The sequence below is a fragment of the Salvia hispanica genome, chromosome 1 (assembly GCF_029641045.1).
Source record: "Salvia hispanica isolate PSC_SH4W2 chromosome 1, Shi_PSC_v1, whole genome shotgun sequence".
Taxonomy (NCBI): Eukaryota; Viridiplantae; Streptophyta; class Magnoliopsida; order Lamiales; family Lamiaceae; genus Salvia; species Salvia hispanica.
The window spans coordinates 9016810-9032033 of NC_142692.1; the positions used below are offsets into that span (position 1 = coordinate 9016810).

At 34.7% G+C, this 15224-nt stretch overlaps 1 protein-coding gene across 1 annotated transcript; it reads right to left on the minus strand.

Moving 5' to 3' along the window:
* Positions 1–1648: 1648 nt before the first annotated feature.
* Positions 1649–3627, minus strand: LOC125224035 (beta-amyrin 6-beta-monooxygenase-like). Its single transcript, XM_048127376.1, has 3 exons — positions 2697–3627; positions 2219–2406; positions 1649–2130 (listed from the first exon to the last, which is right to left on the minus strand). Exons 1-3 carry the CDS (start codon positions 3625–3627, stop codon positions 1828–1830), a joined length of 1422 nt encoding a protein of 473 aa, XP_047983333.1. The 3' UTR covers positions 1649–1827.
* Between the last annotated feature and the right edge of the window lie 11597 nt (positions 3628–15224).

The window sequence follows — 15224 nt, forward strand, 5'->3', positions numbered from 1 at the left end:
TTGAATTATATCTCTAATTCTTCTTTTCCCTTTCTTCCTCTTTTTTTCTCTGTTCTTTCCCATTTTTTCATTCTCACTTCTTCTCCATTTTCTTCTTCTCTCTTCATCTAAAGTAACAATATACATAGAAATGAATCAATGACAAATCCAGACTTTTTAAATTGGGGTACGAATTTTATGATAATAAAATATAAACATAAGAAAAATAATACATTAAATATAAAATAAAATAAATTGAAATAAATTTAATTATAATATATATAAACTACCATAGTACTAAAAGGAGAGAACATAAAAAAATTTATGAAAATCTTTAAATATAAGTAACAATCTAGAGAACAAAATGATCATCTACAAAATATAAAATCTAAGTAAAATAAGTATACAAAACAGAAAACAAAATCATATAACTACAAAACAGAATACAAATGAAAAGGATACAAAGAAGAAAACAAAACCATATAACTACAAAACAGAATTCATTGTGTTCAAGGAAGTCGAACTCGTGTCTCACCATGTATGTAAAATACCTCTCCAACCGCTGCGCCACAGATATGATTATAAATATGAATCTAAATATAACATTATGTGCAATTAACTGGATCAGCCAGTGGAATGAATGATTGTGTAACTAATTTAAAGTGACATTCTAAAGATGTCTGAAATGCTCTTCATAGGCTTGAGGGTATTTTTTCACAAAAAAAATTTAAAATAGTAAAAAAGTAGCTCAAATGATATTACATCGAAGTTAATGGACATTAGAATATATTTTCAAATATTACGAACCAAAAATTGATGCCTTTGCAAAGTTTGCGAACCAAAAAAATGTTTTAATAAATAACGTCATTATGGTGATCACCAAAATACATTGTTTTACTTTACTGGGATGTGTTATATTGCTAACTATTTAAGTTGCTAACTCTGCTAACTCATCAATACAGTGTATAAAAACTGTCAACACGGTAATATCAAAATGTCAACAAATAATATCAACACATTATATTGAAGTTCAACAAAATTATGTGTTGACATTTTAATATCATTGTGTTGACATTTTTAATACACTGCATTGATGAATTAACAAGTTAGCAATTTAAGAAAGTTAGCAATTGATCACACCTCTTTACTATATACTACTGAGATAACTGATAATAATTAAAACTTTATAATCTAATAAAAAAATATTCTATACTTCATGGGATTGAACTTTATTTTCTTCCATTTTAACTAGTCTTCTATATTATTTTATCTCTTTTTGTATATTTTTTTCTTCACTTTGAATATTTAAGGGTGCTGCTATTAAATTCTACGTAGCAGCCTTTTTTTTCATCTCTTTTCAACCCAGTAATAGAGGGTTCATGAGGGTACTAGTGATAATTTTCACCCGATAAGAGAACATAAATTAAAAGGCGGCCAACACTAAAATTTGATAACAGTAATTTTCATCTTTTCATTATCCTATAGTAATATATTCACCATCTTCATAGATATGAATATATATACTGTAATAATTATTACAGTAGTACTATATACATCTTCGAATATTTTTCTTAGAATCTATGCTATATTTTCGCACTACTTTTGTGAACATATTATTGAAATATACGTTATACGGAGTAGTAACTTTACAAAAAAATGTGATAGGAAGTAACGAAATATGAAAGTAAATATAGTAAAACTAAATGAGACCATCATGTCAGTACACAAACACCAAGTATCTGAAATAGTAGTATGAGTTTTTCAACGGGCTTCAATCCAGAACATTTTACTTTTATTTTACATCTCACGCAGTTATTTATCTATAGATGGATAGGGAAATATACGAACTTATTTTTGATGAGGATGGAGGCGAATAGGAAGTCCATGAGCCGGTGCAGGCGAAAGACGATTGAACAACATCTTCTCATGAGGCAAGACCTTCTCAAATCTGAAGGTGGTCACCAAATTGTGGATGAACACCAATACTACAAGCTTAGCATAGCCTCTCCCAGGGCACATTCTCGCTCCTCCTCCGAATGGGACGAACGTGTAAGGCGGCGGCCCACTCCCCTCAAAGCGCGAAGGATCGAACTTGTCTGGCTCTGGAAAGTAGTCCGGATTGTTGTGGGTAGAGTGTGGCGTCCACATTATCTGCATAGATGATTGAGTTGTAAAATGAAGAAACAAATAGTATGAAAATTTTAATTTTAATAGTATTAATATTGTAGATTAAGCACACCTTCCATCCTTTAGGAACGGTGAAACCTGCAAAAGTGAACTCCGTTATTGTTTCTCTGAATGTTCCGAATGAAGGTGGTGTTATCCTGAAGCACTCGAGCACCACATTCCATGTGTACTTCATCTTCTCCACATCCTCCTCCGTCAGCAGCTCATCAGCGCCTTTTGATGTTGCAATCTCCATTTGCTCTGCGGAACAACACATTCCACTAACTCATATTTACCCAGATTAAGAGTCACACTTTGACCGGGCACGAGTTTTAAGAAATGTAAAGAAAAGTTGGTTGAAAAAGTTAGTGGAATGTGAGACCATTTTTTTATATTGGTTTTATAATAAAATGTGAGTGAATTGAGTTAGTGGAATGTGAGACCTACTTACTATTTATGGTAAAAATGAAGTGTGACTCTTAATTGGGGACGGACCGAAATTGAAAAGTGTGACTCTTAATCGGGGACGGAGGGAGTATTTATTTGCGTACCTTTGAAAACCAAGTCGTAAATGTGAGGAAGTTGGGCAAGATATTGAGTGACAATATTGATTGCAGATGAAACTTCATAGAGGCCAGCAACAAGCAAACCAACAACCATATTAGCAACCCTGGTATGGCTCATAGGTTTCCCATCTTCTTGACTTCTAGCCAGCAGCATCTTGGACATGAGGTCACCTCGTCCCTCGCTCATAACCTCCAGCTCCTTCCTCCGCTCCTCCACGATCCTCAGCAGCTCTGCGCGCACCACCCTGCCTCCCCTCAACGCGCGGTTGAAGGCCGTCCCAGGGAAATTTATAGGCAGGGAGACCATCCCATCCGTCATGAGAGAGAAGGGCCCCAGCAACTTGTCCAGCCGCTCCGGATCCACCACGTCCATGAACAACCTGCACGCCAGCTCGAAGGTGTATTTCTTCGTGGCCGGGCCTGCCTTCACCACCGAATTACGCATCCACCCATGCCGGAGATGCTCACGCGCCAGCTTGTCCATCACCGGGATGTACTGCCTCAAGGCCTCCGGCTTCAGGACGTCGTGCTTGAAGTTGTAGAACGTGGCCTCCGGCTCCTGATGCCTCACATGGTCAAAGTCCGGGAAGATTACCTTGCTCAATGACACAGGAAACCAGGGCGCAAAGAGCTTCTTCTCGTTCGTGAAGATGAACTTGTTGCCGCCTGCGCCGCATAACACAGCCAATTTCTCTCCAAACAAATTGGTTTTGAATGCGTCTCTACAATATTTCTGCATCCGCTCTTTTATTAGTCTCTGAGAGCCTACCACTGCGAACTCCACGTTTTCTCCGAGGATCGGCCAACCCACCGAGCCCGGAGGGAGACGGCTGGACCCTTTTCTGTAAATCAAGGAGAAGAGATAAAGAAAGAGAGGAACAAGGACAGGTAGGAGATAAGGCATCAAGCTTTCCATGTTTGTTTATGAGCATGCACTATTTTTTACTCCACTTTTTATTTCCAAATTCCACCGATTAGTAGTAATTTTTTTATATACAAGCTTGTCGACATTAATACTCATGGAGTATTAAAGTTTGATCAAATTTTACTGAAATTTTAAAAATGACCAATTAAATCATAATTTTGACGACTTTCTAATTATCCCATGAAATTGAATTTGGAGAGAACTAAGCATAACATGGACGCTGGAATCGAGCATTTTTTTTAAGCTTTTGTAGTACTGATGTATTGTGTTTATGTCATGCTCAATTCTGGCGTCCATATCATACTCAATTTTCTTCAAATTCAACTTTATGGGATAATTTAGAAAATCGTCAAAATTATGATTCGATTGTTTACTTTTAAGCAAAATTTGACCAAACATTGTGGAATTCTTTTTGCTATTTTCTCTTAAATATAACTTCCATTTATTTTTTAAGTATATAAAACTCTTATACCTACTGATTATTTATACACATATTATATGACTTGCAAAGCTACAAAGGTGTTGACCTTTTATATTCCTTTAATACGTATACGTATTGCAAATAATCACATTTTATTTTATAAGTGACTCGTACATGTCTAGATATTTAAATGATAGAAAGTATATAAAACACTTGCAGCGTCTCCAACAAGGAAACATAGATAAATAAAATAGGCATATCATTTATTTTATCTTTTTAAAAGGTGAATTATACCCTTTCAAAAAATAACATATTTCAAAAGAAAAAAAGTATATAAAAAGATAATTATTTTTAAAAAAAAAATAAAATAATAGTACAAAATATATTAAAAAACATAAAGTGTAATAGCTTCTCTCATGGAGAATGATTTTTCATGAAAAGAAGACAAATATGGTAGTTAGAAGATTTTACATCCTAACCGATGGAGAGGTAAAAATATCTCTTCATCAAAATGAGAAAATGTATAATATCTTCTCAAAATATTGCATCTCCAAGGGAAATGGTAAATGGAAAGGTAAGGTGAAATAACTACCATATTTAAGTTTTCTTCATAAAATCTCATCCTCCAGTGGAAAGGGTATTTGAGGAGGTATTATACCTTCTTTCATTTTGAGAAGATATCTTTATCTCTTCTTGATATAAAAGGTAAAAAAAAGTTATTTTTGTTTGCCTTTTCAATTTATCTTCTTTCCTTGAAGTCCATTACTTTTTAAGAAGGTATAATAATCTTTTTGAAAATGTAAATGAAAAATATATATACTTTCTCAATATACCTGTTCTCCTTGAAGAGAGAATGATTTTTCATAAAAAAAAGAGTAATTATAATAGTTATATAACTTTACCTCTCTATTTACCTCTCTTCTTAGAGATGCTCTTATCCGTCTATACCTTCTAAATATTTAGGGCGTGTTTGATAAGTTAGTAATATCAAGATAGAGAATTATATATGGACATTTCTAATTGTTTGATATCATAATTAAGCATAACTCAAAGCCCAATATAAGACAAGGGCCCTATCCAATCTTACCAAAATTATAACATTAACCATGTTTATGTATCCCACCAATTTGTCAAGTTAAGCCATATTATTTAATATACAATACAAATTTTGATAATTTCTTTTCTATCAAACAACAACAGAAAAAAATCATATCTTTGCATATCTTGACATGAAGCCCGTATTTCTTATCTTGTTTTACATATCTTCTCATATCCAATCTTTTTTATCAAACGAGTCCTTAAGGATAAATGCACCTAATGTCAGAATATTTACATCACATCACAATGAAAACTCAAACTATTTTTATTCACTTTCTTTATATGTAAGTCCTACACCTACTAAATATATAAAGCTAATGTAATCTAATATCAGAATATTTACATCACAACGAAAATTCAACAATATTTTAATTTCACATTTCACAATATTAGTGATAGCAACTCTTCCAAAAAAAACAAGCAGTGGAGTTATGCTCATAAATTCGTAATCTTATTAGGTGGTGTTTGGTTTCCTAAATAAAATAATACTCCCTCTGTCCCAATAAATATGAAATATTTGGTTTCTGGCACATGATTTTATGCAGTGGTGTTTTATGAGTTAATGAAGAGAGAATAAAGTAAGACAGGGGGAAAAGTAGGAAGAGTGATGTTTCTATTTTAGGAAACGTTTCATTTTTAGTGGGACGGCCCAAAAAGGAAAACGTTGCATTTCTAATGGGACAGAGGGAATACAAAGATATAATCTTGGATTGAGTTATGAGATTATTTTAGTTATAGGAGATTAGCTATGACAAATTATCTCATGATTATTCATCTAGGATTGAGTTGTGGGGTTGAATCTCATGAACCAAACACACTATATATTTAATTTCGGAAGACATTCTTGCAAATTAAACACTCCCTTAGAGCATCCGCAACATGGACACATAAGAAATATACACTAGCTCCCTCAGTCAGTGAAAACGTATCTTATATTCCCATATCGAATGCATTTGCGATTTAATGTCTCATTTACCTCTTCTCAATTCTAAGTATACCCTCTCAAGGTCTCCATGCTTGTTTATGAGCTACCAATTAGCATGCACTATTTTTCTAAATATATATCCAAATTCCAAACCAATTAGTTAGTAATTTTTTATTTATATATACAAGCTTGTCGACTTTTTCTAGTGTTTATACACATGGAGTATTAAAATTTGGTCAACAACTGGTATATATTTTGTAACTTAAAAAATGACCAATTAAATCATACTTTTGTTGATTTGCTAAAGTATCCCATGAAGTTGAATTTGGAGAGAATTAAGCATAACATGCACACTAGACACACTAGAATTGCGCAAGTTTTTTTGAGTTTTGCAATATTGATGTATTGTGTTTATGTCATGCTCATCCATGTCATCATGCTCATTTTTCTCCAAATTCAACTCTATTAGATAATTCAAAATCATCGAAGTTATGATTTGATTGGTTAATTTTAAGCAAGACCAAACATTATGAAATTTTCTATTTTCTCTTAAAATAACCTCAATTTATTTTTTTTAAGTATATAAAACTCTTATACCTACTGAATATTTATAGATACATTATACATATAATATGTCTTGCGTGTTGACCTTTTCTATTATTTTGATACACGTATTGAAAATAATCACATTTTATTTTATAAAACTCATATACGGCTATACCTAATAAATAAGTATTTAAGATTAACTGCACCTAATGTCAGAATATTTAACTCATATACACGTATTTTGACTCACATGTCTAGATATTTAAATGATGAAAGTATATAAAACTCATACACGGCTATACCTAATAAATATTTAAGATTAACTGCACCTAATGTCAGAATATTTACATCACAATGACATCTCAACAACTGTTATTTACTTTCTTAATATTTAAGGGCATCCGCAGCGCGGCTCGATGTCGTCTCTATCTCGTCCCGCCGAGACGAGACGGCAACGAGACCGCGTTGCAACCTCCATCTCATCCCGACGAGACGGGACATCCCGTCGCGCGTCGCGCGTGGAAGGGGCCGGCCTCGAGCTGGCACGCCACGCGCGCGGGCCATATGGCGCACGCTGGCGCACGGCGTGACGCCCACTCGCCGGCACGCGAGTGGGCGTCGTAATAATGACGTCATAATTTGATTTTTTTTTAAAAAAATTGATTTAAAAAAAAAAAAAAATGGTAATATTGTTAGGTTTGGTATACTGAAAGCATGTTTCGAGCAAGTTTCGCGCGAATAGAATCTTGCTTGTATACGTAAGACTCTACAATCCACTTTTAACCCGATTCAGTATTATTCGAGCAGTCTCGCACGAATAGAATCACTATTATTGTTACATTGTGTTTGCTTGTGCATTTATAAGATGTTTTACAAACATTTAAATGCATAAGAAGTAAACAAAGTCTAAGTCTTTTGCTTAGTAGACCAGTTGTGGGTGTCGTCCACTTTAAGGTAACACGGTCAGATCTATGCAATGCTTTGCAAAAGAAAAAGAAGAATTTCACAACCTAGATAGGCTTTGACTACCTATCGTGAAAGGTTGCAATGTCAGTCCGCATATTTCTAAGCCTTACTGAAATAAGATGACATTGGTGTGATATAGCACTGAACGGATCTAACAGCAAGACGTGTCTTTATGCTATCTACTGAAAGTCTTGATAAAATACTATTTCTTAATCTACATATATTAGCATTGAGCATACGGTATTGATTATGCACTACTTTGACTTATCAAATGGTGCGGGTTTTTCGCAACCCAATAATCCTGATATATTGGGTAGTGGTGATTAATATCTAGCGGTGCTAGAATTGTTATTATGTTGAATCGTGCACGAGGTGAGTCTCGTTTGATAATGTCCTCAAGAGGAGCTCGAACAAGGTTTTATTATTCGGAAAACTGGCCAGTTGGAGTTTTATCGCTCTATGAATAATAAATAAATGTTTCTTGCTAAGTCCACTCTTGGAATTAATAAGATATTAATTAATTAAGTCCATAGCAGACATTAATTAATTAATGGACATTTATATCTTAAGCGCGAGAAATAAATAATAAAAGTGGAAACCCGGATTACTTGTAATTTCGTATTTGGATGGGGAGAGTTCAATATTACTTCTGTAGTGGCTACTCGTAATATTCCAATTATAACTTATATTAAATTGTGGGTTCAATTTAATTAGTAAAAAGTAAATTGGATGAGCCCATATCCAAAACCTTCCATAGATCCCTGTCTGGGCCCATAAGGAACTTAATATAAATAGGAGAATAAAGGAGACAGAAGAATCACAATAATTTTCGAAAATTTCGAACTCTCCAGCTGTGGAGAATTTCGAATTCTTCACCTTTTCCCAAAAGGATTTCTTCTGTCTTCTTTATTTAAGTCCTAGTATTTTGATAAGATCAGCCCACCCTGATATCGAGATACAGTTCGGGAACCAGAGAGAAGATCCGTGGTCTAGTATTGAAGATCATCACGTGGAGAAGGCGCAAGCAATCGACGATTCTTTGGAGAATCAAATCGGTAACTCTAAACCGTAGTATTCATGTTTAGGATTTATATTTTCTTTAAGCATGAATTATTTGCGTTCTAGCATGCAATTATCTGTTTAACATGTGAATTGATTAATCGCATAATCGGTCAAATAGATCCTACGTCTGATTTATTTGTTTTGTACAAGTCTTCCGCTGTGCAAGGGGCACCAAACCCCATCAAATATGACCGTTCAATTGTCGAATTTTAAATTTTTTTAATTTTTTATTCTATAAATACTCTTCTCATTCTCCATTTTACATACAAACGCACGTCTATTCTTCTCTTATCTCTCTTTCTTTCCTCTCCAATCACTTCTATAAATCATTCCTTTATTTTTTTTCTTCTCCCAAGTTTAATCCATTCATGGATCCATTTGAGCAAATGCGTCGAATAATGGAAGAATCGCTAGAAGAAGATCGACGTAGGGAGGAGGAAGCCGCCGCGCCTCCTCAAAGGCGACCCCGGACTTACATCCATCATAACCGGGAGGAAGCCGCCGCAAGGTTGGAACGTGATTACTTCAGTCGGAACTCGGTATGGGGAGATATCTACTTCCGTCGCCGTTTCCGTATGTCACGCGCGCTATTTTTGCATATCGCGAATACATTGGCGGCACGGGAAGAGTACTTCAGAGAAGGGTTCGACGCTGTTGGCCGTCCTAGCCACACGACGCTCCAGAAATGTACTGCAGCGATCCGTCAGCTTGCTACTGGACAAACGGCGGATTCGTTCGACGAATACCTGCACGTCGGAGAATCCACTAGGAGACTTTGTTTGCTGAAATTCTGCAAAGGCGTCCGGACAGCCTTCACCGACGAATTTCTAAAGAAGCCAACCACCGCAGATTGTCAGTTTCTGCTCCAACTTCACGAACAAGCACATGGATTCCCTGGGATGCTCGGGAGCGTCGATTGCATGCATTGGCAATGGAAGAATTGCCCTGTGGCGTGGAGGGGGTCATACACGAGCGGTAACAAAGGCACCCACCCCACCGTTATACTCGAGGCCGTCACCGACTACCGGCTATGGATTTGGCATGTGTATTTCGGGGTCCCCGGCTTGAAGAACGATGTTAACGTGCTCAACAATTCCAACCTCTTCAGCGAAGTTCTGAATGGTAAAGCGCCGGCCATCAACTTCATCGCTAACAATCGCCAGTATAAAATGGGGTACTATCTTGCCGACGGCATCTATCCGAAGTGGCCAACCTTCGTGAAGCGTTCAACAGGCCTGCAAACGAAAAACAGTCTCTTTTTGCGCAGAAACAAGAGGCTGCTCGCAAGGATGTGCAGAGAGCGTTTGGGGTTCTCCAAGCTCGATATACCATTATCAAAGCCCCGGCTCGTACATGGTTTATGGATAATATGGTCGACATCATGTATACGTGCATAATCTTGCAAAACATGATTGTCGTCGACGAAGGACCTGAGGCGGGAAATTGGTTCGACCCCACCCTGAAACCCCGGGAAGCTCAACTGCAAGTAGTCCGCCTCGGAGGGGAGTGCATCCGTCTTTGCAAGAGCAATTGTCTATTCAGGCAAGGACACGTGATTCTACCGCCCACGCCCAACTCCAGAAGGATCTAATGGAGCACATTTGGGCAAAATTTGGCAACCGTTAGATGATCGTCACTAGAGAACTCCTTCTTCTGCTTCTTTGCCTCCATTTTTTTTGTGATTTGAATTTAAGTGTGCAATTTGTAATTTCTAGTTTTTTAAATTATGTTTTTTTTTAGGTATTTAAATTGTAATTATATTTTATTTAATGAAGTGTGTTTTTATTAATTGAATTTGTTGGAAATAAAAATAAAAAATGAAATTGAATGAATAGTTAAAGGATGAGATAGTTAAGAGATGAATGAATGCAGGTGTTGTCTCTTAGTTAAGAGATGGGCTGAAAAGTACAGTGGGGCCCCTGAACAGTTAAGGGATGAGACGGTTAAGGGATGAATAAAAGATAGGGATGCGGATGTCCTAACTCCTACACCTTCTAAATATTTAAAGCTAGTGTATCTACTGTCAGACTATTTACATAATAACGAAAACTCAACAATATTTTAAATTCACAAATCACATATTAGTGATGGCAGCAGTTGATCACAACTGGAGTCAGTGGCGGATCTAAGGGGGGCAGGAGGGGGCGGTCGCCCCTACCGTGCGACTAATTTCTTCTAATCCGGACGTAAAATTACCATGTCCGCCCCCTCCATTTGCCCCGACGTCGCCTCGAAAATAAAAAAAAACTGTCATTTTTGCCCTAAATCAACCTACTAATATATATTTTGCCCCCTCCATTTATCAATTCTGGATCCATCACTGGCTGGAGTTATGCCCATTATCAAATTCGTAATATCTTAAAGCATCCGCAACATATTGACACATAAAAATACTTATAAATTTAATGTCTCTAAGTACATAAAATATGATAGAATTCTAAATAGAATCGAATTTTTTACAATACATAAGGATAATTACATATTTTTTTCTAATTAATTAGCATGTAGGAGTAGCACTCGATACTAGTATACCGGTCATATGAAGACAGTTTCATATTTTGTTTATAACTATTTAATATACTGTATCTAGTTTGTTCTTGGTCTAGGATTGAATTGAATCGAAAAATTTGCGGATTACTTAATTAATATGGGCAGTTCACCTGTCCCTATATAGAAATCAAATCCAATTGAAATATTAATATTTATTACTAGAAATTAAAATTAAAAAATGCTAACAAGACTTTATGATTGATTATGAACTAATAATTTAATATTAGTTTTTTAAATAATTAATGGGCAAATTGCTTGTAAAGTCATAAACTTTCAAAATAGTTTGGTATTTCCTGTGAATATTAAATGTTGCATAAAAAGTCATGAATTTACTGGACTGTGTAAATTTCCTATCCGATCCTATACAATAGATTTATGACAAACTCATGTTTTAATCGGTGTAATTGGTGTGTTGAGGTGCTAAATGTCGAGTTTATCATTTGAAATTGTCTATGTCCAGCCAATTATTCGATCTTTTGGAGTTTTGTGTGTTTGTTGAGTGTTTTAGGAAAAATAGACGAAAAAGGAGATAAAATACGATTGTGGATAAAAAAGGGAAGGCAGTGAGACCTTAAGAGGCTTCATCCGGCCGAGTGAATTTTACCTTATTAATTCCACCCGTCCGGGTAGTGGCCTTGCAGCGTTGGAAGTCTAGGAATGCGGCGAAAAGTGTGACATCCACAACCCAAAACATGCATCATTTTTCATATTAAAATATTTTTATTTATCATTACATGTTTTTTTTATCTCCATGATAAATATTATATCTATATATATATATTACCTGTAAGTAATAAATAGTTAATTTAAGTGTATACATATAATAATTATGTAATTGTGTGTGTATGTGTACCATATACTATTAGAACTTATGTACGTACATATTTATAAACATATAAATATAGATAATGCATGGAATTGTAAAGTACTAGTGTCTAGTTATTAAAATATTTTAAGAAATATGAGAGGAAAAATTGTTTCCCTTGTTTTGAGGCGTGTCATATTTTTGGTTCACTTAGTATGAGTAATGTAGTAAGAATGATGAGTAATCACATTTAGTCGGTTATTGCTTCTCCAAAAAGAAAGATTGATTAATTTTTCTCAATTAGCATACACACATACTCTGCTACACCTATATTCCATGTCCAAAAATAAAAACAAATAATAAGAAAGAGTAAGGTTTCTTTCACAGGGGATAATAAGATTTGTGAAGGTAAGATTAGAATACTTATTTAATAAATTGAGTCATATATAAAAACAAATAATAAGAAAGAGTAAGGTTTCTTTCACAGGGGATAATAAGATTTGTGAAGGTAAGATTAGAATACTTATTTAATAAATTGAGTCATATACATGTTTAGTTATTTAGAATTAAGGATGATATTAGTTAAAATACATGAACAAATGTCACGCCCTTTTTAATTAATGTTTTCACTAATTATATTTTGATACTATTGTTTATGTTAGTTTTTAACAATAATACATGCAATTAGTAATTTGGAGTATATGAGTACATCTTTCCAAATAAATATAGTATATAAAATATTAGTCTAACATATTTATTGATTCAGGCGTATATATGTATATATATTTGCTTTGATAAACCATTATTTTTCTACACATATGTTGATGATATGATATTTATTTTTCGAACGGTTTGTGTTAAAATGACAACTCCTCTTAAAATGACAACGTGACAACGCTTATACAGCAATATTATTAACGCTACACAGCAATATTCAATACGGTAGACAGCAATCTATAGATTGCTGTATAGTGTGTCGGATATTGCTGTTCAAGAAAAATTGCTGTTTAAAGAACAGCAGATTGCTGCCCGTCTTTTTCCAGAATTTTTTTTTGCCACGTGGCAGCTTATTATTCGTCCACGTGTACAAATGATTGGCTAGAAATGATGGTATGGTGTTATTTTAAGGGGTGGTGGCACCCTAACATGCCCCTTTTTCGAACTAAATATATATAAGGGAAGCTATAATCAGATACATACATGGAAGAATATAGTTATACAGTTGTTAGTTTATATAGATAATTATAAACTTAATCATGTAGAAATATATGAAGTTAATTTAAATGTGCATTTATTATATAGCATCAAGTGTCGTGGATAGAGAAGGAGGAACAAGTGCTTGACCAGACTACTTTTCGTATTGGTGTGTATAAATCACACTTTTAATTTTACATACTTTATATGCTTATTTGCAAGGTATTTATATAAAGTGAGTAATTGGATTATATGATGTGACTCTGATATGATTATGTGTTATTTGATATCAATGGTAGAATATGATAGAAATATGTAATTGATATGTTTGCACATGGTTTTGGAACTAACTGAATCATTTGGTTAAAGATGATCTGGGATAGTCTTGTCCTGGATCTGAAATCACAGTGGACATATTGGGACCTTCGGGTCAAATCATATTGGGACCTACGGGTCAATTCACAGTGGGACCTACGGGTCAAATCATAGTGAGACCTTCGGGTCAAATCATACTGGCATATTGGAAATTTGGGGCAGATACCAGGCTTGAACTATCACTGAATAATAAACTGAACAGAGTGGCATAAGCATATTTGTATGAAATTATTTTTTTATATTTGTTGATTATTGTTATAAATAGTGGTTAAAGAAAATGTTTGATTTTTGGGATGTGGAATTAAAGGTAAGGTTTATACACCCTGAGTTGTGGCTCATATAAACCACTATTATTTTTCAGGAATAAGACATCAGTAAAGCTTTTGGTTGACGTGGGTCGTAGGAACTGCACGTATCATCAGGTTCGGCGGCTGACGCGTTTTGGAAACCTTCTCCTCCTCATCATTTTTTGCATGTAGATAAATATATAGTATATAGAGTGGTGAGAGAGTCCCACTACAATTTAGAATGTTTGAAATATGTACTTGATAAATAGTGGTTTTTGAAATTATATAATATGTGTGCTTTACATACTCGAAATGCAGTTATTTGTTTTAAATATTTGAATTTATTTATAGTAAGTGCATACGTCATAAAGGTTGAGGTGTGACAAAAAGCTTCACCCGACCCTTTAAAATTCCACCGGGCCGGGCACGGTGTTTTGGTGAGTTAATTTTGTTGATACACGATTTTTGAAAGTAGAAAAAGGCTAGGACTAGAAGCTATCCGCCTAACTAGCTGCCTATTACACTCTGACACACTCCCGAGAACACTTTTGAAGAGAGATTCGAAGATTGAAGATTACAAATCAGAAGATTGAAGTTCACATTCCATAGAATCATGCCACATGAGTATCTAGTTTTCTTTTATTTATGTATTTGTTTGAATCTTTGTTTGAATCTTTTTTTTTAGTTTTCAAGAAGAACATGAGTAGCTAAACTTATTATGGAGTTTTTGTCAAGACTACAATGGATGTTTGTGATTAATCCAATAACTTCTTTAGATTGCTTAGCTCTTGTGGTGTCTTTGTTCATTCTTGTGCTTTATTAACTCAATTGCTTAGCTACCAATTCGGTTTATTTACCTAGATAGTAGTAATCGAGAGATACCTAACTAGGGGTGATAAAAGAGTGAACATCACTTAGATAATCTACACTCGAGAGAGGGGATCCTTTGTAAGGGCTTGGGTTTTTCGCTCCGTGGAGTTAATCTAATCATGTTAGAAGGACTCAACCCCTTCAATATCCAAGGTTAATTAACGGGGTGAATGCACTCGAGAGAGAGCTCAACCTAGACTAGCAACTTTCCTAGTAATCCTACAGATATAAAATGGGTAATCAAAGTTGTTGGACTAATTGCATGACATTTCTAATGTAGTTGGATCTAAAATTCTACTTTTCACTCTGATACTTTTTTCTTGCGTTAAACTTTATTTTTGTTTATTTTAATCCTTTTGCTTATTATATGTTTTTCATAGTGTTAAAACAAAACCAAATATTTTTTAATTGTGTAGACAGTTGTCAACGGTTGTTCATGGTACTTAGGTGATATATTATTGTCTCTATGGGATACGATACCCTAGCTTA